The sequence below is a fragment of the Girardinichthys multiradiatus genome, chromosome 1 (assembly GCF_021462225.1).
Source record: "Girardinichthys multiradiatus isolate DD_20200921_A chromosome 1, DD_fGirMul_XY1, whole genome shotgun sequence".
Taxonomy (NCBI): domain Eukaryota; kingdom Metazoa; phylum Chordata; class Actinopteri; order Cyprinodontiformes; family Goodeidae; genus Girardinichthys; species Girardinichthys multiradiatus.
Genome location: NC_061794.1, coordinates 39,637,756 through 39,665,324, shown reverse-complemented (window position 1 = coordinate 39,665,324; position 27,569 = coordinate 39,637,756). Strand labels below are relative to the sequence as shown.

Here is a 27,569-nt window from a genome sequence, read left to right as displayed (position 1 = left end):
CCTCCTTTCCTGCTATTATAGTTTCCTTCCATTAGGGTTTAAATGCACACCTAATGCTGGTGAAAGCATTCGTAACAAACATCCAAGTGCTCATCTATTCTTCGTGCTCCCACCTTGTAAACTTTTAGGTCAGTTCATGTTGCACTCATGAGTCCTTCACTGTGTCATATTCAAATGTGTTGTACACTCATGACTTTGTGACATTTAAGTTTCTTCCTTTTCAAATACAAGGGGAGGCCCCTCTACCACCCAGATTGGTTTTTGTAGCCTGCGACTGATAAGTTATTGTTTATCTCTTAATTCTCACAGACCCCACCACTGCTTGACACTTACTAAACCAACTGCATCTGATGTTCAATGTTTGTTTGAAGCTGATTTAGGCCAGAGAGCGTATGAAACAGATTTTGGGTGCAGAGAATCCCTAGAGTGAAAGTATCATGGGTACTGTTCGGCTGAAATAATTTCTGCCTGACCCAGTTTTAACTAGCTAGCTGCTTGTTTTGATGGTGTGGGGTCCAACAAAGACATTTTATTGGCATCCGTATGCGTATTTTTTTTAAATTTGTTGTGAGGCTCCATTATCTGTGGAAAAATACACAAATACATACAGTCACTTTCAAAAAGTATTCATACCCCATTAACTTATTGATATTTTTTACTTTGTAACCACAAACCTCAATGCATTATATCAGTGGAAAGATGAATAGCTTTCAAAATGTTTTACAAATACAGAACATCTGAATAGTGTGTAGTGCATAAGTATTCAGCCCCTCTAAGTCAATACTTTGTATAACCACCTTTTACTGCCTTTCCAGCTGCAGATGTTTTGTTGTACATCTCTACCAGCTTTGCACATCTAGATGTTGAAACGTTTGTCCCATTCTTCTTCACAAAATTGCTCAAGCTTGATCTAATTGGATGGAAAGCATCTGTGAACATAACTTTGTCAATGTTGTCACAGAATCTCAATTATATTTAGGTCCGGACTTTGACTGGGCCATTCAAACACATGATCATGCTTTGATCCAAACCACTCCATTGTAGCTCTGGCTTTATGCTTATGGCCATTGTCTACTGGTGAAGAAGAACCGTGTAGCCTCTAATAGGTTTCCCTCCAGTATTGTCATGTATTTAGCTCAATCCATCATCCCATCAGCTCTGGTTAAATTCCAAGTCTCTGCTGAAGAATAGCTTTACCACCCGATGATGCTTCCACCACCATGTTTGGCTGCAGGGATGGCCATTCAGGGTGATGTGCAGTATAAGTTTTCCACCACACATACTGTAGCAATGTGCATGTAGGCCTAAAAGTTTTGTTATCATCTGACCAGATAACATTTTTCCTCATTTGCTGTGTTCCCTATGTGGCTTGTGACAAACTGTGAATGGGACCTCTTTCTGTCAGCAGATTCTTACACCTGAGTTGTGGATATCTGTAGCTCCTCCAGAATTAATATGGGCTTCTTGGCTGCCTCTTGTTTAATGCTTTCCTTGCCCACCCTGTTTAGGTGGTCAGCCATGACTTTATAGGTTTGAGGTTGCGCCAGACTCTCTCCATTCTTGGATGATGGGTGAACGGTGCTCTGTGAGATGGTCATAGCTTGGGGTATTGTTTTATAACCCAACTCTGCTTTAAACTTCTCCTCACCTTTCTCCCTGTCTGCTGTGTTCCTTGGTCTTCATAATGTTGTTTGTTCTCTAATGTTCTCTGTCAAACTTATGAAGCCTTCACAGAACAGCTGGGGATACGTATAGGATGTCTTCTAAAGACAATTGGGTGCATTGGACTTTATTTAGGGGTACCAGGGTAAAAGTGGTTCAATTTGAACACATGCAACAATTTCATTTTTTTCCCCATCTTATGTGTAAAAACTTATTTTGTTCATAACCAAAATTGCTGTATATACATTGCTGTATATGTGAAAAGGTCTGAAGTAATACTACAATAATTACTTATTATAACAGATATGTTTGTGTGTGCAAACCTTTCTTGCAAAGTTTGGAGGTAAATTGTCTGTTGGGCTGGAGTTCTGGATTTCAACATTGTGAGGTGAGGAAGATGCTATCTCTTCCTTGCAGCCATGCTTTTATGTTTTACAAAGAAGCAGTCTGCTGTTCACCCACCTTCTCTTTTCTCTCCGTCTACATCTAACTGTTTCTCTCGCCTGTGTCTACACAGGCAGGCAGTTAGTGCAGAAGTAGACACCATGTCCGCCCCCACAGACCCAGAGGTGAAGGAACTGAACCCTGTCGACTTCATCCAGCTTCAGCAGTATATTGAATGTGAGTACAGACAGACAGGCAAGCAGGCGGCTTCTGCAGCGCTTAACATCCCTCCCTGCACACACTTCCACCCACACACACTCATTTACCCTCGCTCATGGTTTCTCATATCTAGCGGCAGCAGTAGTCTACAATCTTCTTTTTTTGCAACTTAAAATATGCACTTGTACTCTACTTAAATGTATTTCAATGTATTATTTAAATAAAGAGCCACAGAGGATTCAAGCTTTCATCAGTAATTACAGTGTACATGCAGCCCTGTGTGACCTCTGTGTTTCTGCTTCCAGACTGCAGCTTGAAGGTGAAAGACGTGCTGAGGGAATTTGATAAAGACGGCCGGCTGGCCCAGCACAGACATGGAGAGGTGAGGGGACGGTGTGTCCTCTTGCACTCAGTCGAGTCCTCACAGTGGACTCACTCACAGAGATGTTAGCTGCATGAGGAACAAAATGATTGCGCTAAGCGCAGCTGTTTAGTGTGAAAAGGCACTATGATTCATGTATCATGTCAGTTATTATTAATCATGTGCTGCTTAATTAGAATTCCAACCTATCGATCAAGTCGTTAAGCTGTTGCAGTTGAGATTTGCCCACACAGCAAGGCCCCGTGAAACACTGAGCTGGTTTTCCTCATGCTGTGCGAGCACAAACGTAAATGATAAAAGATCCTTACAATAATATACATTCATGTTTTTTTGCTCTTAACTAATCTATGCAAAAAGCAAAAGGGGTCATTGCTTATGACTTACATTTAAATGTGGGTTTTACAATAATGGTAAACCTAGAATCAGTTAATATATGTTAGGGAAAACAATAATAAACTTATTTATTAGATATGGATGGAGTGCTAATTTTTTTTTTTCTTTTTGTGATTTAACTGCCTTGATGGAGCTTTAAGTATTACTGGGGCATCCCTGCAGGAAAAATATTAATGTGAAAGGGATTTTTGGTTCACCGTCATCAAGGGAACACAGCTTGTTTGCCCTGCAGCAAAATATTGTGTGATTCCAGTCCATCTGTCAGGTCAAACAGATGGACCACAATCTTGAATTAGGAGCTACTTTTTGCTTTTTTATGTCATTGAAACATAAAAACAGTGCAGTAACTCCAGTTTTTATTAGATGTTTCTCTTTAGGAATAATGTTATAAAAATTACAAAAGCATTTACATCCAATGACTATGGTATTTTATTGGCATTTTATGGCATATACTAAAAAAAGGAGTGCATTCTTGCAAGCAAGGAGAGCATTAATTTAAAAAAGCAGCTAAGAGGCCCATAGTAACTCTAAGGGAGTTTTATTGTCTGGTGACAGATTCTTAAGAAGAAAGTCATATTGGGAGCAAAGCAAATGTGGTAAAATGTCAATACGGCTCAGGTGACACCAAATTTGAACCTTTTAGCCTACATGCAGACCCCTTGGTCTTTAGGAAAACTAAGAATGCACATCACCCTGAACACAACACCACCACACCCCATTTTCCACTGGCTCTGTTTATCCCAGCTTCACTCCACTTGGCCTGCTTTGCGAGCGTTTCCATTACTGTTTTTTCTATGCCGGTATCTAGTTTTTTGGTCTCTGCTCCTGAGCAGTTATGACTGGGGCTGAGTAGGGACTACAGACTGCTGTTCACTGATTGATGGGACCAAGACGTAGTCTAGGTAAAGTTAATAAAACTCATGAACAACACCAAAATATTTGACTGCCTGCATTCTCCTGCCACACCCCCCTCACCTCAGAACCCCTTAGCCTGTTTTTATAAGTTCTGGCTGGGTTGTGGTCCAGATAATTATCCCAGTTTATTTGAAAAGGAAGAAACTTAAAACATATATAAGACATTCTTGCATGTACAATGATACAAACATTATTAGTATTTAGTTGTATCGGTATTTCGTTTATTTGTTTTTATTTTCTATTTATTTTCTATTTACTTATTATTTTTATCGTTTCATGCAGATAAATGTTACAATGTCACACAATAACGTTAATAGCACCACAGCGAACTACAATGAAGGCTGGAGGTGAGGCTTCTAGCCATAGCTCATCAGTGGGTCAGTGGAAACACAACAGGGTCCGTGCTGAGTAGAGAGAGACCGAGTGGAGTAGAGCCGTGAAACCTAAGCAGAGCCAGTGGAAAAGGGGCAACAGTGGTGGCAGCATGATGCTGTGGGGATGGTTTTATTCAGCAGAGAGAGAGAAGCTGGTCAGAGTTGATGGGAAGATAGATGGAGCTAAATGCAGAACTATACTGGAAGGAAATCTGTAAGAGGCTGCAAAAGACTTACTGAGGCAGAGGTGCACCATCCTGCATGAAAATAACCCTAAACCTACAGCCAGAGCTTTAATGGAAGAGTTTAGATAAAAGCATTATGATTGTATTAGAATGGTTCATTCAAAGTCCAGAACTAAATTCAGTTTAGAGACTGTAGCAAGACTTGAAGTGATGTTCACCGATGATCTCCATTCAACCTGACCGAGCTTGAGCTACATTCGAAAGAACGGACAAAAACTTCAGTCTGAAGACACGCAAAGATACCCCCAAAAGAAGGTTTTATAAAGTATTGACTCATGGTGCACTGAATAGATATGTACACCACACTTTTGAGATTTGTATTTAAAAAAACAATGATGCACTGCTGTTTGTTGGTCTATCACACATGATACCGGTAAAATACATAGAAGTTGATGGATGTGAATACTTTTGCACTTTACATCTGAGGCTTTTGAAGGCCTTTACACATAAACCACAAAGACTCATCTAACACACTTCAAGGTTAATATATTGATATGGTTACAAGAATTGTAGCAGTTTGTGATGATCTTCTTCCCTTATTTTCAGAGGAGTTGAGTTTGAAAAAAGGAAGTTGACAACTCAAACATATGAGGACAGTTGAGCGTTTTTATTTTATTTGTCTGTAAACCACTAAACACAAAGCATACCTCTCTCATTCATTTTGCCCTAGTGCATCAATGAGGAAGGCTTTCGTGAGTTCCTAAAAACCTACCTAGAAGTGGATTTCCCTTCGGATCTCTGCCAGCGACTTTTTCGCTCCTTCCAAAACTCTGAACCCACCCAGGAAGACAGCACCAGTGAGATTATTTTTACACTGTGCATTCAAGCAACTCATTGCATGCACTTTACAGCAGGCTGTTATCAATTTACATTATGGCCTATTTGGCGCAGAGTCGTTTATCAGTGGATGTCTGTTCAGCACTGTTTGTGCAGATATGGTAACCAGAGTATTTACAGCCTTCTCTCTTTCCTCCCATCTCCCCTTTAGAGGAGGTCTTCCTCAAGGATGTTTCATGTTATTTCTCTCTGCTGGAAGATGGCCAACCCAGGGACAAACTAGAGTGTAAGTTGTTAGTTTCTTCGCTCATCAGAACCCGCAGGCTGGTAGTTCCACTTTCATTTCCTTTCTCTCTCCAGTTGCTTTTAGGCTTTATGACAGAGATGGCAATGGAGTCCTTGACAGCTCTGTAAGTTGTTGAATAAATTGTTTACAATATTCTTTAATATCATCATTTCATCATTTCAGGCATAAACGACTTTTCTTTTATTCAACAGGAAGTAGATCGAATTATTGCTCAAATGATGCATGCCGCTGAATATCTTGACTGGGACGTGTCCGAACTTAAACCTGTAAGTCCCAGAATGGCCTTGCTTTAACATGTAAATGCCCCACATAAATGGACCCATGCACACATGTTGCTTTAAGCTTCAGCAATAAGGTTCATATTTCTAACGGTGGACACATTTACAGTATCTTTACTTGATTATATGCCATTCATAGAAATGACAAGATGTCCTACATAGAAACTCAAAGGTTTATTTTCACAACTAGTTTCAGAAGTGAAAAAAAAAAAGAAAAAGAAAAACATTTCCCCCATACAACTTTCTTCTGTTTTTTGTCACGCTGTTTCAGATCATTAAATAAATTTTAATATCAGACAAAAATAACCTGAGTAAATGCAGAGAATAGTTTTCAAATGATAATTTCATTTATTTAAGGAAAAAAGCTTTCCTGGCCATATGTGAAAAGTAATTGCCCCATAAATCTACCTACTGTTAAGCCCAGAGTTATTCATACTCCTGGTAGATTTACATTTAAAATTTGATTAATTCAATTAGATGTTTGTTTCTGATACGATATCAGACTGATAGGATATCTGTACAACAATGCAAAAGGAGTTTCAATTAAAAAAAAATAATTGTTGCTTTTTTATGTTTAATTACAAATGCCATATATCGAGAATTGTGTCATAATTAATAGGAAAAATTTTATTAGCATTACAGCGATCAAGCTCTTCCTGTAATAGCTAATCAGCTTTTTGCATGTTTTCACTCGTTTTTTGATGATTTACCTTGAGATTTGAAGGCCTGCTTGCCATGACCCTAATACAGGTCCTTCTCAAAATATTAGCATATTTTGATTAAGTTAATTATTTTCCATAATGTAATAATGAAAATTTAACATTCATATATTTTAGATTCATTGCACACTAACTGAAATATTTCAGGTCTTTTATTGTCTTAATACGGATGATTTTGGCATACAGCTCATGAAAACCCAAAATTCCTATCTCACAAAATTAGCATATCATTAAAAGGGTCTCTAAACGAGCTATGAACCTAATCATCTGAATCAAGGAGTTAACTCTAAACACCTGCAAAAGATTCCTGAGGCCTTTAAAACTCCCAGCCTGGTTCATCACTCAAAACCCCAATCATGGGTAAGACTGCCGACCTGACTGCTGTCCAGAAGGCCACTATTGACACCCTCAAGCAAGAGGGTAAGACACAGAAAGACATTTCTGAACAAATAGGCTGTTCCCAGAGTGCTGTATCAAGGCACCTCAGTGGGAAGTCTGTGGGAAGGAAAAAGTGCGGCAGAAAACGCTGCACAAGAAGAGGTGACCGGAGGTGACCGGACCCTGAAGAAGATTGTGGAGAAGGGCCGATTCCAGGCCTTGGGGGACCTGCGGAAGCAGTGGACTGAGTCTGGAGTAGAAACATCCAGAGCCACCGTGCACAAGCGTGTGCAGGAAACGAGAGAACGTTGAGAGACTCAAGACCCAACACTCTGGATGAGCTAAAGGCCGCTATCGAAGCATCCTGGGCCTCCATAAGACCTCAGCAGTGCCACAGGCTGATTGCATCCATGCCACGCCGCATTGAAGCTGTCATTTCTGCAAAAGGATTCCCGACCAAGTATTGAGTGCATAACTGTACATGATTATTTGAAGGTTGACGTTTTTTGTATTAAAAACACTTTTCTTTTATCGGTCGGATGAAATATGCTAATTTTGTGAGATAGGAATTTTGGGTTTTTATGAGCTGTATGCCAAAATCATCCGTATTAAGACAATAAAAGACCTGAAATATTTTAGTTAGTGTGCAATGAATCTAAAATATATGAACGTTAAATTTTCATCATTACATTATGGAAAATAATGAACTTTATCACAATATGCTAATATTTTGAGAAGGACCTGTATTTAGCTCCCTCCACTGATTCTCTACAAGATTCAAGTCAGGAACCAGTCAGGTCAGGCTGGGTCGCTCCAAAAAGTGAATATTCCTTCTAATCACAAGAAACGTATTACCAAAATTTAAAGATTACTTTCAACCTAAATCTGCCAGCGGTATGAATAATTTTGGTCTTAGCTGTAATAACTGGTTGTTCCTCCGTTGGTGGAAACAATCAAGAGTTTGTGGGTGACAGTGAGTCTTTAACGTCGCTGTGGAGGAGTTTTGACCTGCTCTTCTTTGGAGAATTGTTTTTATTCAGCCATAGTCGAACATGAACAACCTCTTTAAGATTGTTCATGTTCAGCATCTCAGTTTCATTCAACTCAAGACTTTGACTAGCACACCAAAATCATTTTGTTTTTTGAGCCATTCAGAGGTGGACTTCTTAGTGTGCTTTGGATCATTGTTCTACTGCAGAACCCTATCTTACTTAAGGTGGTTAAGGTGACGAACTGATGGCTGGACTTTCTCCTTCAGGATATTCGGGTATATAAAGAGCAGAATTCCTAGTGATCCTGAAGCAGTAAAGCAGCTCCGGTCCACCATGTCTGACTGTATGATGTCCTTTTTCTGAAATACTGTTTACTGGAAGACTTCGCCCTGTTATACAGCCCTAACAGGACAAAGTCTTCCAAACAGTTCACTTTTTGTCCCATCAGTTCACAGAATGTTTGACCAAAGTCTTAAAGGATCATTAAGATATTTTTGGCAAATGTGATGGACTTTTGTGTTGTTTTCGGTCAAAAGTGTTTTTTGCCATGGTTGCCTTTTTGCCCAGTCTGTTTCTTATTGTTGACTCATGAACACTGACCTTAACTGAGGCTGCACTCCCTTAGATATTGCTCTAGGTTTTGTGAACTCCTGGGTGGGTCGTAAATGCACTCTTGGAGTAATTTTGGTGAGCCGGCCTCTGCTGAGAAGGTTCCTCCCTGTTCCTTGTTTATTCTGTAGATATTTTCTCTCAATATCGTTCATTGGAGTCTCAAAGGTTTAGAAATGGCTTTGTGATGGATGCCAATGACTCCTCACATCCTTTTGCCTGCTTCATGTTGTCAGTCAGGTTCTATTTAAATCCTGTTCAACAGATCAGGCAGTAATCAGGGTTGGTAGGGCTAGTGAAATTAGAGTAAAGAAATATAGTTAATCACAGTTAATTTATGATTAAACCAGGGGTCAGGTGGGTTTGGATGCTCTTTTTTCTCCTCAATAAATTCAATCACTTGAAAACTGCATTTTGTATATATCTTCAGTATGAGAATCACCTTTTTAATGGCCAAGTTTGTGAGTCCAAACATATATATATATATATATATATATATATATATATATATATATATATAAACATACACATATACCTATTCATGGCAGGTTGTGGCAGTGTAAATATATCTTGGTTATATTTGCCTGACATTAAAATGTGTCTGATGAGAAGTGTTAGAAAATTTACCAAAATAGAAGAAACCAGTAAGCAAGCGAATACTTTTTCACAGCAGTGTAAGCAGAATGGCTAGTAACGACTAAATCTTGTTTCATCAGGTGCTGAAGGACATGATGACAGCCATTGATGCCGACTGCAGCGGCACAGTGTCTCTGGATGAGTGGGTAGAAGGAGGCATGAACAACGTCCCTTTGCTCGTCTTGCTGGGTCTGAAGGTGTTTTAATGGCAGCATGCTTCTTTGTTTATGTGGTTTGGGTTCTGAATGCAGGGCTTGAACATGTTTTAATTTTTGCTGTCGCTGCTCTGAAGCCCTGGCCTTGTAGTGCAGTTCCTCTGTCCTTTACCTCCTCCTCCTCCTACTCCGTCTCTAAGGCCCTTTATGCCGACTCAGTGTTACAGGGTGTGGTAATGTCATCCCCCCTCATGCAAGCCTCTGCACCATCATAATGCCGTGGTGTTTTTCCGCTTACTCGGCACCATCAAAGTGGTAGCATAAATTCTGAACTTTTACAGCCAAGATACTCTATGTAACTATAAAAAAGAGCAATATTAAAGAAGGCAAACACATGGAGATGTTTCTTAGCCCTCTACTGGATCCAATTTCTGTTGTGAGCCTTGCGTTACGCATTGCACTAAATATGAATGTGTTTGCTCGCTCCAGCAATATAAAACCACAAGCTGGACTCTGCCCATTGACTTGGTCTCTAAGACAATGCGAGGGACTTCCCCTCTGGCTATTTCCAGCCATGGATATTTGAAGCCTGGGGTGCATAAATTTAGCCCCCTCACAGTCGCTGTGTGCTGCCCACTATGCCTCATGCTGTGGATGATTGACAGATACATTATGTCGCCTCAGTGGGTAATTGTTGGCAAAAGCTCTGGTTTATCTTTAGGCGGATTGAATCCAATTGTATAATCTTGTGTACAAAAGAAGACATTATTGTTTGATCTGAATGATGTACAGTATACTATTAGAAATAGTGTCATAAGAGTAATTTGAATAAAGAAAGGTAAGGGATGAATGTGGAAAAAACAAGATTAGGTTATTTGTACAGCAACAAATTACAAAAAAGATGTCATATCAAGGCATAAAAAACAGATCCAATTCATATCCATTAATAATCCAATATGATCCAATAATTAAGACCAGGGATGGACAACCTCAGTCCTCAAGTGTCCTGCAACTTTTAGATGTGTCCTGGTCCAGCACACCTGAATCAAATGGCTGAAATACCTCCTCAGTGTGCAGTCAAGTTCTAGTCCTGCTAATCATGTAATTATTTGTTTCAGGTGTGTTGAAGCAGAGACACATCTAAAAGTTGCAGGACACCGGCCCTAGAGGACTGGACTCGCCCAGCCCTGATTTAGACAGATTCTAATTCGGTTAAAACACTTCTCTTTATCCTGAAAATAAACTCGTAATAAAAAGTTTTTTGTCTTAAAACCATTAGTTTTCTATTCCAAATATACACAGTTTTAAACAATAGTCATGGTGTAGCGGGGTAAGTAGGCATCTTTGATACGGGGAACCCAGGTTTGGGTCCCAATTGCGTCAGGAAAGGCATTTGGTGTAAAAACTTTGCCAAATCTGTGTGCGAGTTGTACCAACTTGCTCTGGCAACCCCTGAATGAGGGAGCAGCCAAAAAGACTCCTCCACATGACCTCTGATGTTCATCTCTCTCTGATCAGATGATACAAAAAGACGGGCAGCACCTCTGGAGGATGAAAAATTTTAACAAGCCTGTGTACTGCAACGTGTGTCAGAGCATGCTGCTGGGTTTGAGGAAACAAGGGCTGTGCTGCAGCTGTGAGTACCTCACCTCACCAGAGGAGGGCGACAATGCAATGACACTTATCAAAGACGATAATTTCAAATTTGAGAATATTATTATTCTTCTTTATATAACTCATGCCCACTGAAAGTGGGGCTTTACCTTTACTTGTGTGTCATATTGTGCAGGCTGCAAATATACAGTTCATGGGCGATGTGCTAACAAGAACCCAGCTCCCTGCGCCAGGACGTATGTAAAGTCAAAGAAAGAAACGGGGGTATGCTGGATTCTCCACATTAGTCTTCGCAGTAAAACACAGTCTAAATAGGACTTGAATATTTCATCTTATTGCCTCCCACTTTACAGGTTCCAGTGCATGACTGGGTGAGTGGGAACTGTGATTCTAGAAAGTGTGATAGATGCCAAAAGAAGATCAAGAGCCTCCAAGGTCTCACAGGGAAACACTGTGTGTGGTGCCATACGATGGTAAGGAGTCATTTTTCTGCATTGTGGCTCAGTATCTTTACTGTTGTGATCTAAATTATTCAACTTTCACTCCAAATTAGGTTTATTAATAACATTTACAATCGTTCAAGTGTTTTCAATGAACAAATAAAACTAATATTTAAAAAAAATTTTTTTAATCAAAAATCAACATTAAATCCTAATTTTAATGAATACTGTCTTTATTGAATTATTCAGCCAACTGATTTGAATTATACCCAAGAAGCCACATCTGCAAATCATATGTAAGCTAATACACTCCCTGATGCAACCAATCAGGGTGCTCTTTTGTTGCATCAGGTGTGCTTGAGATAGGACACCTAAAATACTCGGACTGTTGATAATAATGTTTCATTGCACGCTATAAATATTCACATAAGTCAAGAGAGTTGTCCGAGAAGTTTAGAGAAGAGATAATTGCCTTGCAAAAACAAAGGAAATGATACTATCAACAACTGCCACCGGATTTCTGAGGAGGTAGGTAGTCCTCTGACACTGGAAACCTGAAGCATGTGGAGGGTAGGGCGGATTTAATCAAATATCAGGAAATCTAGGCAGAAAATGTCAAGCTCTATCTAAGGAAGCTGAAGCTTGGACACCATTTGAACTTCAAGCTGCACAGTGACCCCAAGCACATCTCAAAATCCACCAAAACCTGGTTTCAGAAGAAGTCCTGGAAGATATTAGAGTGGCCATCACAGTCATCTAAGTTGAACCCCAATTAAAATTTCTGATGGGATTTTGTAAAAATCTGACTGCAGCACTCAAACCTAAGAATATTAGAGAACTGAAGACCATCCCAGTACAACGCTATAGGGTTCCCGTGGATTAAAAAAGCATTTTTACTAATAAATATATTTGAAACAAAACAACTGGGGTAATCTCCCTCAGTAATGACTGATCAGATAAAAAGAAAAACTCTCTGATGATGTTTGCATGTAATTCACAGCTATAAAACAAGAACAAAAATTGAACATTAAAAACCCATAAATTCAATAGCCTGTTGCTGACCACACTATACAAGACCTGATCTTGTATAGTTGATGAAATATGTGTGTATTCATCCAGACATCTGTTTACAACAACCGTCCATCTTCACTGTATGTAAAATAAATGCATTTGGAGAAAATCACGTAAATGGACTGATTTATTTTGTGTTCATAGTTTAGTAAAGAATATCTGAAGAGAGTTTTATGTGTTTACTTTGCGTGTTTTAACCAGAGGTGGGTGGAGTTGCCAAAAATTGCACTCAAGTTAGAGTAGCGGTACTTTAATATATTTTTAGAAGTAAAAAGTAGTCATCCAAACAATTACTTAAGTAAAAGTAAAAAAGCAATTGGTAAAAATTCTACTCGAGTACTGAGTAACCGTTTGATCATACCATCTGATTTAATTTGTGAAAACCATGTAGGGCTGAATCAATTAATCACATTAATTGTGATTAATCGATCACTGAAATAATTGTCAACTAACTTAGTAATCGAACAGTTAACTGGAGTTTACAGACTCTAAAACATGCAATTTGCTGAAATAACAACCCACTCAGAGCAGTAATTAGGCCACAATTGTACAAAACTATACACATTTTGCATTTAATATGTAAGGATTATGATTACTGAGTAGTTAATATTTGTCAAAAATTATAATAAAAAATTGTAATTCAGAAAAATAATTTCTTAACCAAAATCATTACTTATGAATAGAAGTCAGAGATGTCCTCTGGTGTTGTGATTTTTGGCTCAAAGCCCTTAATAATTATAATTAGTGAATTCTCATTAATAATTGATATTTATTAACCAAAAACCATGTCACTGTTTATTCAACTGCTTCACCGAAGGTGGGGGAACTTCGACATTATTTTGACAGATAAATCACTCTTTCACGAAATAAACACAAACGCTTCTCTTAATTATATATATGAAGATTTATTGAAGCCAAATAATCCTGATATAACATTATTCTGGTCCAAAAACCTTCACCTAACTAACAAGCATCATTCTACACAAAGGGAATAAAATGACTACCTAACAATAATAATAAAAGAAAAATATATGTGCATTTAGTGTCTATGAAGATCAAACCAGTAGTTTTATGGACAAAATGTGCAATTTGGGTTAAATGGAAAGAGAAATCCTCCTGGTGCGGATGTCTCGATTGTAGAGATCAGCTGGTAAAAGGTGGGCTGCGCCATTAGCCACTAACAGCTGATTGCCCCGAATCTCGAGCAAAGTGTCATAAAAATCTGAGGTGGGAACTCAGTGGAAAAACTCCAGTAATAAAACTGGAACAAAGGAGTGGTCGGGCGAGGCCCAGACCGCAGTTGTTTTGAATGGAAAACTTTAAAAGTCCAACTTCTAACTCCTGGCTGATTTGGAATCAGCTGGACAAAAACATGAACACGCAACTTGAACAGCAAATCAAAACATTTGAAACACTTCAATCAGTATAGCATGCAACAGGTTGATACCTTGGATTAACTACTGGTGATTCTAAATCACCTTAACTATGCCTCATCTTGCCCAAATCTGTAAATGCACCTATCCGATTTAATATAAAAAAAAGGAACATAATTACTTTGAGGTTGATTTCTTCTCTCCACCGGTTGAGGTTGGATCGGGTCTGAAGAAAAAAGAGGGAGGGGATCATGCGTTCGTGATCAACTAAAAAAACAACGTAAACTTCTCATGCGTCCAAAACGGGGAAAAAAATATGAAGAGCCGTTTAGTCGACTGAATCAACAAGGAGGAAAACTAATCTCCTTGGAAATAAAACCTCTGTGGGTTTCCACCTGCGCGGGTGTCGGCGGGGTCTTCGATCTGTAAATGAATCTTCTGACCTTCTTGTATCAGACAGATTTCCAGCTTTCAAGCTCTTCTGGGAGCGGCCTTGTGGAGGAAAAAGTTTTTGTCTCTCCAGATATGCGCCTCCGATGTGTCGTCCCGTGAGACACACTGGAAATGGCAACGAAAGTAAATTTTCCACGGGTTTTATAATCCCGGGTGATGTCAGAGCTGCGACGTCTGTTGAGCTGCGCATGTTGAACTGCCCAACCAAAATGGATGACCCAACAAAGATGAAAAACCTTGGTTTGTAAATATGCTCTATCCAGAACTCCTCAAGTGGCATAGCTTTACCTTGACCTGGTTCGTATTTTGAAAAAAAATCTCCTTTTGCTATCCGACTATTAATCGATTAGTTGAAAAAATAGTCGACAGATTAATCAATTAGGAAAATAATCGTTAGTTGCAGCCCATAAATGATGTAATCAGAGAGACAAAAATCTAAAGTTATGTATAAAGAATGAAATAAAAAAATCTTTAACATAAATAATAGAAATAACAGATTCAGGCAAAAGAAACACGTTTCCAAATCAAATTTTGTTCACAACACAAAGCTTTTGTTAGCAATACTTGCAGTAGGTAAAATATTTGTTAGAACAGTGCAAAGTACTTACACTGACAATATATACTGTTTACTGTAATTTCACTTGACCTCCTAATGGCAAGCAATGAAGTTTGTGTCTCGTTTTAACGCAAACTTTAAGTGTGTGTCTTTGTCTGATGAAATTTGGGTTAAAACAGGTCTGTTTTTTATTTAGTGAAATAAGTAGAAGTGGGTACAGTTGCCAGAACTTGTACTCAAGTAAGAGTAGCATAACTTAAAAAGATTATTACTCAAGCAGAAGTAAAACGTATGGCTAAAACTACTCCTAGAAGTATACTAGTAACTAGTTACCACCCACCTCTGGTTTCATCAACGTGAACATTCAGCAAATCCAACAGCAGAGAAATCGTTTATAAACTAAGACTGGATTCTGTCAGTCACGACCACTCTGGGGTTTGATGTAACACCTGTTTGTTTTTACCAGCGTCATGATGAATGTGCAGCCCTGGAGCCAACAGAGTGTACCTGTGGGACTCTCAGAGACCACATCCTGCCTCCATGGGCCATATATCCTGTTATAAAGGTACACAGTTATCCTCAGGCACATCTTAAGCACATCAACAGTGCAAACGGCACCTGCCACTCCAATGCAGAGCATTACGTCAGTTAGAGCTTTTTCTTGTGATTAAGTACAGTCTCTGTGTTGCTTTTATAGTACTGTGAATGCTTTCATATGTTGGTAACTAAGTCCTATAAAGGTTTTCTGGTTGATTTACAAATTTTCTCCTTAAAGGAGAGGCCAAACAATATGAAAAACGGCTGCTCAGGGTCAACAGATGACGGTGACCTCAATATTACTCCTGACGGACAAGTGCTTCAGGTAGCTTTCATGAAACAATGCCCACTAACATTACCTCGCACTGCTAAAGTGTTCGACCTTTTCACTTTTGTCAAGTTACAACCACAAATGTATCTTATTTTATGGGGTCGACTAACACAAAATAGCGCATAAATGTGACATAGAAAGTCAAGAGCAGGTGAAGCCAATTGGTTGTGCTGGATTTTATTTAGCAGTATCAGAATACTGGGGTCTGATTACCAATGCATGCCACACCTTTCAGATTTGTAGTTTTTGTAAAAAAAAACAAACAAAAAAAACATTAAATTTTTACATTGTTTTAATTTATCACGTAAAATCTCTTTAAAATTATTGAAGTCATAATGTGTCAAATGTTTATGAAACAGATCAGCCCTGTGCCAAACACCCATCCTCTTCTGGTGTTTGTCAACCCTAAAAGTGGTGGCAAGCAGGGGGAGAGGTGAGCACCACACATATATGATTTTTAAAAAGAGATTTCACTATGAGCACATTGTTGAGCTTGTTTTTGTGTATTTCAGAGTCCTGCGTAAATTTCAATATTTACTGAATCCAAGGCAGGTGTACAACCTTTCAAATGGCGGCCCTGGCGCAGGGTGAGTTATTTCAGACTGTATTGGTGTCTGTCTCAGCTTTGCTTTCAGGCCCTGCTGTTAACAACATCATCTGAATTTCAGACTGAGTTTCTTCAGAAACCTTCAGGACTACAGAATCTTGGTGTGTGGTGGAGACGGCACAGTTGGATGGATTCTAGATGCAATAGGTGAGCTTGTTGGGTCAAAAAAGAGAGCATGTGTATAAATTGTTTTGTTGCGCTTCCTTTATTCTGCTCTTTTGTCCATTTCTTGCAATCAGACAAAGCCAACCTGCTGGTACGGCCTCCAGTTGGCGTCCTTCCTCTGGGAACAGGAAATGATCTTGCGCGATGTCTACGTTGGGGTGGAGGTGAGTGCACTTTCGTACTTTACAAAAGGTGTCACATTTGTGTGTATGAAGTAACTCTGTTACCTCTTGCCTCCATTTTTGCAGGGTATGATGGTGAAGATTTGGCTCGTATTATTAAAGACATTGAGAGCAGCTCTCAGGTGCTGATGGACCGCTGGAGTGTGCAGGTTATACCAGATGAGATTCAGGAGAAGGGTGATCCAGTGCCATATGAAATCATCAACAATTACTTCTCAATTGGAGTTGTGAGTTTCTCTGAAATGTGCCACACAGGGAGAAATGTTTTGTTCGCAGATGGTTGGTTTATATTCTGCATTGTTCATTACTTTTTTTGTGTTGCGTTGGCAGGATGCCTCCATTGCACACAGGTTTCATACAATGAGGGAGAAGCATCCTCAGAAATTTAACAGCAGGTAGGTGTGCTTATTGGACCACGTTCATTTTGTTCCCTTCATCCAGCACAGGATAAGAGAAATCAGTATCCCAATCACAATCATAAGAATACTGTTAAGAAATTAAAATAAAGAAATGTTGGGGAACAGTGTCTTCAGGCTGAGCAACACAGGTGGTGACAACATATGTATCTGTGTCACCTCATGACGTCTCTTCCTGACAGACAAAAGCTCTCTGAATGTAAAGCAACAGTTAAACCTTAAAGACACATTTTTCAAATTTGCAGAATGAAGAACAAGCTGTGGTATTTTGAATTCGCCACTTCAGAAACCATCTCTGCTTCCTGCAAGAAACTCAGTGAAAGTTTAACCATAGAGGTTGGCACAGTTCACTAGAAGCACCAGACCTGCAGATGTGCATTTTATCTTTGAAATAAGCAACCATGAATGTTTTACTGTAGACATTATGCTAATCGCTTGCTCTCTCTTCATTTATCTGTGACCTGCAATGCTTTTACCAGTGCTGTGGTACTCCTCTGGATCTCAGTGGCCAATCTTTGGAAGGGATTGCTATCCTAAACATTCCCAGCATGCACGGTGGCTCTAACCTATGGGGTGAGACCAAAAAAGCAGATACCAAGGGCCAAGCAAGTCAGGAAGAGCCTGAAGTGATTATCAATCCAGAGATCCTGAAAGTGACTTCTCAAGGTATTTTCTCCTTGACAGCATCAGCTCCACTGAGTGGTGAACTAAAACCTCATCACATCATGTGACCAGTGTACAATGTTGAAGTTCCTCTTTGCTCTGCAGAGCCCATTAGCTAATTGCTTTTAAGCAAATCCAAATCCAGATTTCCTGTTGCAGTTGGTATCAGTTTAAAAGCTCCTAAACTGAACATCCAGCACAGACACAGCAGCAAGCCACATACTGACTAAATCAGACAGAAGCGAGTCCGTCTGTGGACCTGTTCTTAAATAGCTGCATGTGAAAACACAAATGTGCACGGCAGACACACCAGACCAGCTTCATAGCACAAAAAAATGAAATGGATGAGTGAATTATTTCCTTATATTAGCGGGAAGGAGGCTCTATTCTGTTGTTCTGTTCTGTGTTCATTTTCATTTTATGCTGCCAGAGACAGGTATGCATATTATTATGAAAACAGTCATCAGCATGGAGCTTCAACCAACATCTCTTAATTGCAGCTTGTGAATCATATCCTGCCTCTGCCCAGGCCACCAGATTATTTTCAGTCACGAGGAGCATTTCAAGCAGAGAATCCCTTACTGAGTGATCGCTATATTTTGTTTCTGTTATAATTTTTGAAAACAAGAAACTTTTTGTAAGCAAAGACAGGTGTAACAGTGGTAACAGTTTGTGCTTTTCTATGTTTAAAGCCTACATTTTTACAACCACTGTAGGACTGCAATTAGCACCAGGACCTAAACTTCCTGGATTATAAAGAACCCTGATGTTTCTTTTTCATCTTAGATGTGGAAATAAATAATTGTTCAGTCAAGTATGAAGCAATTAGCAGGTAGTTTACAAAAATTTATTTGCTATAATATAAAACTTGAACACCCATTCAGCTGATCTAGATACTGTAAACCTTTAAATACTCATTTTTAGCCACATGGGGGCAGAAGACACTAGCTTTTAACACAACACCCACCTTTCAAGTATACTTTAATAGGTACTGGTCACTTTAATAGGTACACCTTACTAGAAAAGGATTGGACACCCTTTTGCTGTCAGAACTGCCTTAATTTTTTAATTGCGTAGATTCAACAAGGTGCTTGAAATATTCCCAGGGATTCCAGTCCTTATTGATATGAAAGCATCACACAGTTGCTTCACATCCACGATGCAAATCTCACATACAAACAAATGTGCTTGTGTTGGATTGAGATCTTGCGACTGTGGAGGCCGTAGGAGTACAGTGGACACTTTGGCATGTTCAGAAACCAGTCTGAGATGATTTGAACCCTGTGACATGGTGCATAGCCTGCTGGAAGTAACCATCAGAAGGTGGGTACACTGTGGTCATTGGGGTGATGGAGATGGTCAGCATCAATTCTCTGGTTAGCTGAGGTGTTTAAATAATGGTTAAAGAGTATTAAGGGGCTCAAGTTGTGCCAAAACATTTCTTCCCGCCACAGTTATGTCTAAATCAGACTTTTACCTCTGATTGTCAGTGAATGTGAAGTGAAAAACACTATTACTATCTTTTTATATAGCGCCAATTCACAACAAATATCGTTAATATTGACAATATCTTCAATTTAATCCAAGTATACAAACAGCTTCAAAGTCATTTACATACATTTTAAGATGATCATAGTTATCAGACAATGCATTTAAGTTCAGTTTATTATTCAAATTGGTTAAAGCAGATTGCATCGAGTCACTGACCTGCAGCATTCAGTCCTCCTGGATGAGCATGTAGCAACAGAGGACTGTCTCTTGCATTGTTTTGTTGACTTATACAGCAGTTTAACAGGAAGAAACCTCCAGCAGAACCAGGCTCGGTGTGATCGGCCATCTGCCACGACCGACTGGGGGTTTGAGAAGACAGAGCAGACACGCACAAAAAACAGAGAAGCATGGATCCAGGAGTACTTTCTATGTGAAATAAAGCATAGAGTTAATGACAGCAGTAGCTCTTTTAGTGGCTTTGTCTAGGAGAGAAACACAACTAAACAGCTCTGAGACAGTTTTCAAGTAAAATATTATCTTTACATCATAGTTCCTGTTATTGGGTGGGATATATTTGGCAACAAATGAACATTTTGTCCTCAAAGGAGATGTGTTAGAAGCAGGAGAAATGGGCAAGTGTGAGGATTTGAGTCAGTTTTACAGCGGACAAATTGTGACGGGTAGACAACTGGGTCAAAGCGTCTCCAAAACTGCGGCTCTTGTGGGGTGTTCTCCATCTGCAGTGATCAGTACCTATTAACAGTGGTCCAAAGAAAGACCACTGGAGAACTGGGGACAGGGTCATGGGCAGCCAGGGCTCATTGATGCTAATGCAGAGCAAAAACTGGCCCGTTTGGTTCGATCCAACTGAAGAGTTACTGTAAGAATCACAGTTTCTTGCTTATTGGGATGCAGACCAGTCAGGGTGTCCATGCTGGACCATGGAGCACTGGGAGAAGGCAGCCTTGGTTCCTGCCATCTATGTGGATGTTACTTTGACAGATACCTCCCACCTAACCATTGCGGCAGACCATGTGCACCCTTTCATGGCTGTGGCCTCCTTCAGAAGGTTAATGCTTCTTGGTGCCAGACACCACCCCAAGCCTTCACTTGAAGTCTATATGGAAGGCCAAAAGGGACAAAATTAAATAAATAAATATAACATGAAATAGTCAGTCATTTTCTACCACTTATTCCATAGTGGGTCACAGGGAAACTGGTGCCTATCTCCAGCAGTCTATGGGCGAGAGGCGGGGTACACCCTGGACAGGTCACCAGTCCATCACAGGGCAACACACAAACAACTACGCACACACTCATACACCTAAGGGCAATTTAGAGTTACCAATTAACCAAACAGGCATGTCTTTAGACTGTGGGAGGAAGCCAGAGTACCCAGTGAGAACCCACGCATGCACGGGGAGAACATGCAAACTCCATGCAGAAAGACCCCCGTTTGGGAATTGAACCCAGGACCTTCTTGCTGCAAGGCAACAGTGCTACCAACTGCACCACCGTGCAACCCTATATCATGAAATAAATTAATGTAAATATTCCAAGAAATAAATAAATGTAAATTTTTTTATTTAGTACATCATTAAAATAATTAAATATACCAATCAATTATGAAATGCAAAAAAATAGTATACCTTTCAAATGTTTCAATTAAATAAATTTTCTTTATAAATTTCTTTTAAAATAAATATAATTGTTTCACTCTACATTTATTTATTTAATGACTCCTGTGCAGCAGTGTCCTTATTAAATAATCTAATATGTCAACTTCACCCATCAAACTCAGTGATAATAAATTGTACGTTTATTTATTTAATGGACATTCACGTTAATTTATTTCATTATATATTTATTAATTTGATTTTTTTCCCTGTTGACCTTCCATAGTAACATGCATGTGTTTTGTTTTTGATACAAAATAACTATGATGAGGATTTTGATCAAACTGAGCTGCTCGTCTTTTCTTTTGGTCTTGTCAGACCTCAGTGACCGCCGGCTGGAGGTAGTTGGCCTTGAAGGAGCCATGGAAATGGGACAGATATACACTGGGCTCAAAAGTGCTGTGAGGCTCGCTAAAACCTCCCAGATCACCATGAGGTATGAACGAGTCTCAAAGATATGTTTTTATCTGTAGGGCCTGAAATCTCAGCGATAATGGCTTGTAATTAAATCAGTTACAGCGAAAGCAGATGCTTTATGTTTAAATTTGCATTTACAATAAAATCTTTTGGTATTTAAACCACATATAGGGATTATAATGGCCCATGCAACTTGTTGATCTCCCTGTATTTCACACTCAGGACAAAGAAAGCCATGCCGATGCAAATAGACGGAGAGCCGTGGATGCAGCCCCCCTGCACGGTAAATAACACGTGGACACATCCATAAAGCTGTAGAGCAACAGGGTTTCTGTAGGGTCTAACAAAAGTATTAAAAAGTCTCTAATTTCATCATCTAAATTTTAGTATGTCTTAGTTATTCTTATTATGTCCAGATTTCCCATTCAAGGTTTTAAATTTGTATGTTTGTTCATTCCTTGCTTCTTCCATTGGCTTCTTTTAATTATTGAAAAATTATTTGGTACAAAAAGGTTTCTGCAGGTTTTTAGAAGGTATTAAAAAGTCTTAAATAAGCTCAGATTTTCCCTATAAATTCTTTAATTGTCTTCAGTGAAGTTTTAAATGTTCAAAATCTGTAGCTTCATTATTTTTTTTAATTATTGAGAAATACTTTCCTGGCATTCATTTGTTCCATGTTCTGTCCTGGCTGCATTTTTACGCTTTGGCAAAGCGGCAGAGTCCTGATTTAGAGCAGGAAACAGCCCTGCTCGAAGGAATTTAAAGCCAGGCATTCTGCCTCATACTATGGTGTATAAGCTATAAGTTAATTTAGTTCTTAAGATTTATTTTTATACTTCTCATAAGTCTAACATGTTATTTCTAATGGTCTAAAAATTAAATGTACCTTACCACAACCTGCAGAAACCCTTTATTAGAGACATTTTTCATCTGCAGTAGTTTAAGTGCAACGTTTTTTTTAATGATAGTGTTAACCACAGAGAGTTTTGATTTTCTGTTTTTCAGATTCATATCACCCACAAGAATCAAGCGTGCATGTTGATGGCTCCTCCAGCCAAACCATCAGGTTTCTTCAAATAAAACTAACAGTCTTAATGCATGTTTACTGTATATTCAGGTCTGACACTTTTTGATATAGAATCAGTGTAGGTTGTAGTATATTTACAGGGGTTGGACAATGATACTGAAACCTGGTTTTAGACCACAATAATTTATTAGTATGGTGTAGGGCCTCCTTTTGCCGCCAATACAGCATCAATTCGTCTTGGGAATGACATATACAAGTCCTGCACAGTGGTCAGAGGGATTTTCAGCCATTCTTCTTGCAGGATAGTGGCCAGGTCACTACGTGATACTGGTGGAGGAAAACGTTTCCTGACTCCCTCCTCCAAAACACCCCAAAGTGGCTCAATAATATTTAGATCTGGTGACTGTGCAGGCCATGGGAGATGTTCAACTTCACTTTCATGTTCATCAAACCAATCTTTCACCAGTCTTGCTGTGTGTATTGGTACATTGTCATCCTGATACATGGCATCGCCTTCAGGATACAATGTTTGAACCATTGGATGCACATGGTCCTCAAGAATGGTTCGGTAGTCCTTGGCAGTGACGCACCCATCTAGCACAAGTATTGGGCCAAGGGAATGCCATGATATGGCAGACCAAACCATCATTGATCCACCCCCATGCTTCACTCTGGCCATGCAACAGTCTGGGTGGTATGCTTCTTTGGGGCTTCTCCACACCGTAACTCTCCCAGATGTGGGGAAAACAGTAAAGGTGGACTCATCAGAGAACAATACATGTTTCACATTGTCCACAGCCCAAGATTTGCGCTCCTTGCACCATTGAAACCGACGTTTGGCATTGGCATGAGTGACCAAAGGTTTGGCTATAGCAGCCCGGCCGTGTATATTGACCCTGTGGAGCTCCCCACGGACAGTTCTGGTGGAAACAGGAGAGTTGAGGTGCACATTTAATTCTGCCGTGATTTGGGCAGCCGTGGTTTTATGTTTTTTGGATTCAATCCGGGTTAGCACCTGAACATCCCTTTCAGACAGCTTCCTCTTGCGTCCACAGTTAATCCTGTTGGATGTGGTTGGTCCTTCTTGGTGGTATGCTGACATTACCCTGGATACCGTGGCTCTTGATACATCACAAAGACTTGCTGTCTTGGTCACAGATGCGCCAGCAAGACGTACACCAACAATTTGTCCTCTTTTGAACTCTGGTATGTCACCCATAATGTTGTGTGCATTTCAATATTTTGAGCAAAACTGTGCTCTTACCCTGCTAATTGAACCTTCACACTCTGCTCTTACTGGTGCAATGTGCAATCAATGAAGACTGGCTACCAGGCTGGTCCAATTTAGCCATGAAACCTCCCACACTAAAATGACAGGAGTTTTAGTTTCATTGTCCGACCGCTGTAGATTACAGGAAAGAAAAGATGATTTTTTTCCAAACATCTTGTCTCTGTAACAGACATTTTAAGCATGGTATCATATGAATACATACAGAATGGTAAGCTATGTTTGCATTGTGGCCAAAAAGATTTTGACCACATTATCTCAGTGTTTTAGTAATACTCTCCATTCCTGCTGTTTTAAACCTTGACAGTAGGTGGAGGTGCTGCTCTTTAGAAACCTCAAGTAAGGTTAAAGTGGCTATTATTTTAAATAGGACAACTATTTGGCTTCACGTGCCTTTACAATCTGTTTTCTTTGGTTATGATTAGATAGAGTTATGTATGTGTTTGCACTTGGAGCATTGACCATGTAGTATTCCTGTTTTGTTACAGCTGTAAATATGCTCTGAAAGCCAAATGTACAGTATGTTCAAGTCATTAGAGAAACAAAGGTGCGGAGAAAAACACACCATTTCAAATTTAGGCTGGAGATATTTAGACTTTTTTTTATTCATTTCAAAAGATACTTGAAAGTATTTGTAGGAACAGAATAGCAAGCGGTTTGCTATTGCTCGCGGTGTTTTCCCAAGTTTTTCTATCTTTATGTGGACCAAATTTGGATTGTCTGGGTTTAATTAAGAGCAGAGAGTTACTCTTCTAGGAACATAATATCAATACACGTTCTTCTCTGAGTGTGTTATTAGTTAGACTATAGATTGGGGCTATTTATTACAGTATATGTAGTCTTTATTTAAATGCTATATCAGCTGTATCATTTCAGTATGTCTAGTGAATGTAAAAGTAATAACTCCATGTAAAGATTTTAATAAATTGTCTGGGATTCAGTTTGTGTTGTGCTTATTTTTAACATATCGTCACCTTCCTAAAATAATGGACTAAATACTTTTTTTGTCAAAGAATTATTTTTTTTGGCTAAATCTTCTCCTCTTGATGCTAGTCACCTCTTGTAAAATCCTAAGTTGAGGAGGTCATGCAGTATCATGCCTGTTGTATAATGGGCTATGTCAAAAGTGTGACTTAGACAGTTTTACAGGCTTCTCAAAATGGTGACCGCTTCAGGAAAAACCCAAATCTACTCAACACTGAAGCTATTTCCATAATTCAGGGCTCATTCCCTATTGGTAAGTGATAAGGATTACCACAATATAGGCTAGGCAATAAATATTACATAGATATTTATTATTTTAATTCTGTCTTTCAGTCAGCATTTCTGTCCACAAAGTAGTTACATTCATGAAGCTAGCATTTAGCAAAGTGTGGAAGAGCTCCAAAACCTGTGGCTGTAACAAGTAATCGTAACTTTTTCTTTCTTTTAAAAAAATTACTACATCAACTGTTTTTCTTTTAATTTTCCACATTACATGATCTAATTGAGAAAGATATGTAGCTTAATAAAAAAGACCATAAGAAATGGCTATGTCAAAACTCATCTGAAAATGTAAATAAATATTATATACTGTTTTTTTGTGTTTCCTGAAAAACGTGAAAAAATGACTTAGGCCATTATTTTAGGAAGGTGACAATATTTTACAGAACATCATGTAATTGATTCATTTTACCTCAAGGGGTCAGAATTCCCTTTATGTCAAATTTGCTTCAATATGTTCTGCTCTACTTCCCCAAAATAACTGTCAGACTTTACTTTTATTTTACAACTCAATGTTTAATATAAAAGATGTACATATATTTACCAACAAGCTGCTGATTTCTGCTGAGGATTGTTTTCTTTTGTGAGAAATTAATGAGAATATAATTTAACTGTCCTGATTTAACACTCAGTTTCCCAGAAGAAAAACCATCAAAGAAGAACATCACTGATACACATACGGTGCCTTGCAGAATAATTTATATCTCTTTAACTTTTCCACATTTTGTCAAGTTAAAATCACCAAAGATACATTAGTTATTGTGATTTTATGTAGTAGACCAACGCAAAGAAGCATGTCATTGTAAAGTGTAACTAAAATTGTTGAATTAAAATGTATATTGAAAATACATGGCTTTCACGTGTTTTATCAAATAAAAATGGGAAAAGCCTGCATCTTTATTAAGCCCCCTTCACTCTATTATCCCTACATAAAATGCAGTGCAACCAACTGGCCATTTAGTAAGTAAATACTCAGAGTACACCTGTACGTAATTTTATGTCCAATTAATTCAGAGTCTTCAGAGAAACTTTAGAGAACACTAGTGAACACACAGCATCATGGTGATAAGGGACACAGCAGACAGGTAAAGTAAAGTAAAGTGGAGTAAAAGTTTATTTAGCACATTTTCACAGACAGATGTCACAAGGTGCTTCACAAGAAGGGTTACCGAACACAATACACAGAAAACGAAACAATACAACCACACATGCATGTCATAAAAGCTCAAGTCTAACTAAAAGAATTAAAATGTCTTTAGCTGCTTTTTCAAAGTATCCACTGGGTCCTCTTGGAAAGAGACGTAACAGATTTGTCTCCTGAACTGATGTTGGAGACCATTAAATGGTTTTTATTCAATGACCTCAAACTATGAGAAGAGGTATATATTTGACCATGTAAAGCTCTGAAGGATAAAACAAAAAATCTAATGTGAAACATAGATCTGACTGGCAGCAGGTGTAGCAACCTTAAAACAAGGGTCACATTAGTTCCTCTGTTTGAGTGAGTCCGTTTTCTCACAGCAGACGTTTGGATAACCTGAAGACAAGCCAGTTCTTTTTCATTGAAACAAGTAAACAAACCATTACAGTATTCCAGTTGTGTAAAGACAAAAGCACCAATTATCTCAGGTTCACTCTTTGACACCATTTATCTAAGTTTTGACAGCTAGAAAAAACAGGTTCCTAAGATCCGTTTTAAATGATGCTCCACGGAAAAAGCTTCTTCAAAATAACACCTAAATTTCTGAGGCTACGCTTCTGCTAGAGTCCTGAATCACATAGTTGCAGTTTAATGTCAGACATGGCACAGTCCAGTGCAGTAATCAAAATTCATCGCTAAACAGGTTTAGCCTAAACCAGCTCAGTTATAGTTGTAAACACACCCTCCATTTCTGCTACCTGTGCGACCCCTTTTCTTTTCCAATGGTTACAATCAGTCTGACATGGAGAGGTACCCCCAATCCTTGTGGTTTACAGTATAACAATGGCCACCAGGGGGTTCTAGATGGACACACTTTATCAGTTTATTTTACTTAGTACCCCTACACATAGCCCATTCTAAAATGGCCAAACTCTAACACTCAGTAGTTTAATCTAACCTCCCCAACAACCCCACACCATTTCAAACCATTTGTGAAGTGCCTTGAAACGTCATCTGTTGTGAATTGGTGCTATATAAATAAGACTGAATTGAATTGAATTATCTGGCCAAAAGGAAGAATATATACTAAAACCAAAAAAGGTCCCATTATGGAGCCCTGAGGAACCCCACGTAGCAGCTCTGTAAATTCATTCTGGTTTGCAGACACACTAAAACTCCTGGCAGATATGTAAGATGGAAACCACTTTAGAGCAAACCCAGACATCTCAACCAGATCCCTCAGTGTGATTATCAGGAGCTGAGGAGAGGTCTAACAAGACCAGAACTTTGTATTCTCCAGAATCTGCTGGACATTGGAAAAGTTTTATATATTTTTTATTATTATTTTATAAATGGTCATGTATGTTGTTTTTTCCTAAGTAGGCTGTAAGTAGGGCAGCAACTGCCTTTTTAAAATGCTCAAAAAAGGAAGA

The 27,569-nt window shown here is 38.9% G+C and overlaps 1 protein-coding gene across 1 annotated transcript in view; it reads left to right on the top strand.

Annotated features, from left to right (window-relative positions):
* Positions 1-22,701, top strand: part of dgkaa (diacylglycerol kinase, alpha a) — a 29,907-nt gene extending 7,206 nt beyond the window's left edge. Inside the window, exons 2-24 of the mRNA XM_047369172.1 lie at positions 2,180-2,283; positions 2,571-2,647; positions 5,245-5,371; positions 5,563-5,637; positions 5,712-5,761; positions 5,850-5,924; positions 9,351-9,467; positions 10,944-11,061; positions 11,215-11,303; positions 11,393-11,512; positions 15,399-15,497; positions 15,708-15,794; positions 16,160-16,233; positions 16,313-16,387; positions 16,469-16,554; positions 16,647-16,736; positions 16,821-16,981; positions 17,085-17,149; positions 17,416-17,506; positions 17,650-17,836; positions 21,319-21,436; positions 21,640-21,700; positions 22,423-22,701. Of these exons, the coding sequence (XP_047225128.1) occupies positions 2,208-2,283; positions 2,571-2,647; positions 5,245-5,371; positions 5,563-5,637; positions 5,712-5,761; positions 5,850-5,924; positions 9,351-9,467; positions 10,944-11,061; positions 11,215-11,303; positions 11,393-11,512; positions 15,399-15,497; positions 15,708-15,794; positions 16,160-16,233; positions 16,313-16,387; positions 16,469-16,554; positions 16,647-16,736; positions 16,821-16,981; positions 17,085-17,149; positions 17,416-17,506; positions 17,650-17,836; positions 21,319-21,436; positions 21,640-21,700; positions 22,423-22,497 (2,193 nt within the window). The 5' untranslated portion in view covers positions 2,180-2,207 and the 3' untranslated portion in view covers positions 22,498-22,701. The remainder of the gene's footprint in view (positions 1-2,179; positions 2,284-2,570; positions 2,648-5,244; positions 5,372-5,562; positions 5,638-5,711; positions 5,762-5,849; positions 5,925-9,350; positions 9,468-10,943; positions 11,062-11,214; positions 11,304-11,392; positions 11,513-15,398; positions 15,498-15,707; positions 15,795-16,159; positions 16,234-16,312; positions 16,388-16,468; positions 16,555-16,646; positions 16,737-16,820; positions 16,982-17,084; positions 17,150-17,415; positions 17,507-17,649; positions 17,837-21,318; positions 21,437-21,639; positions 21,701-22,422) is intronic.
* Positions 22,702-27,569: the final 4,868 nt, after the last annotated feature.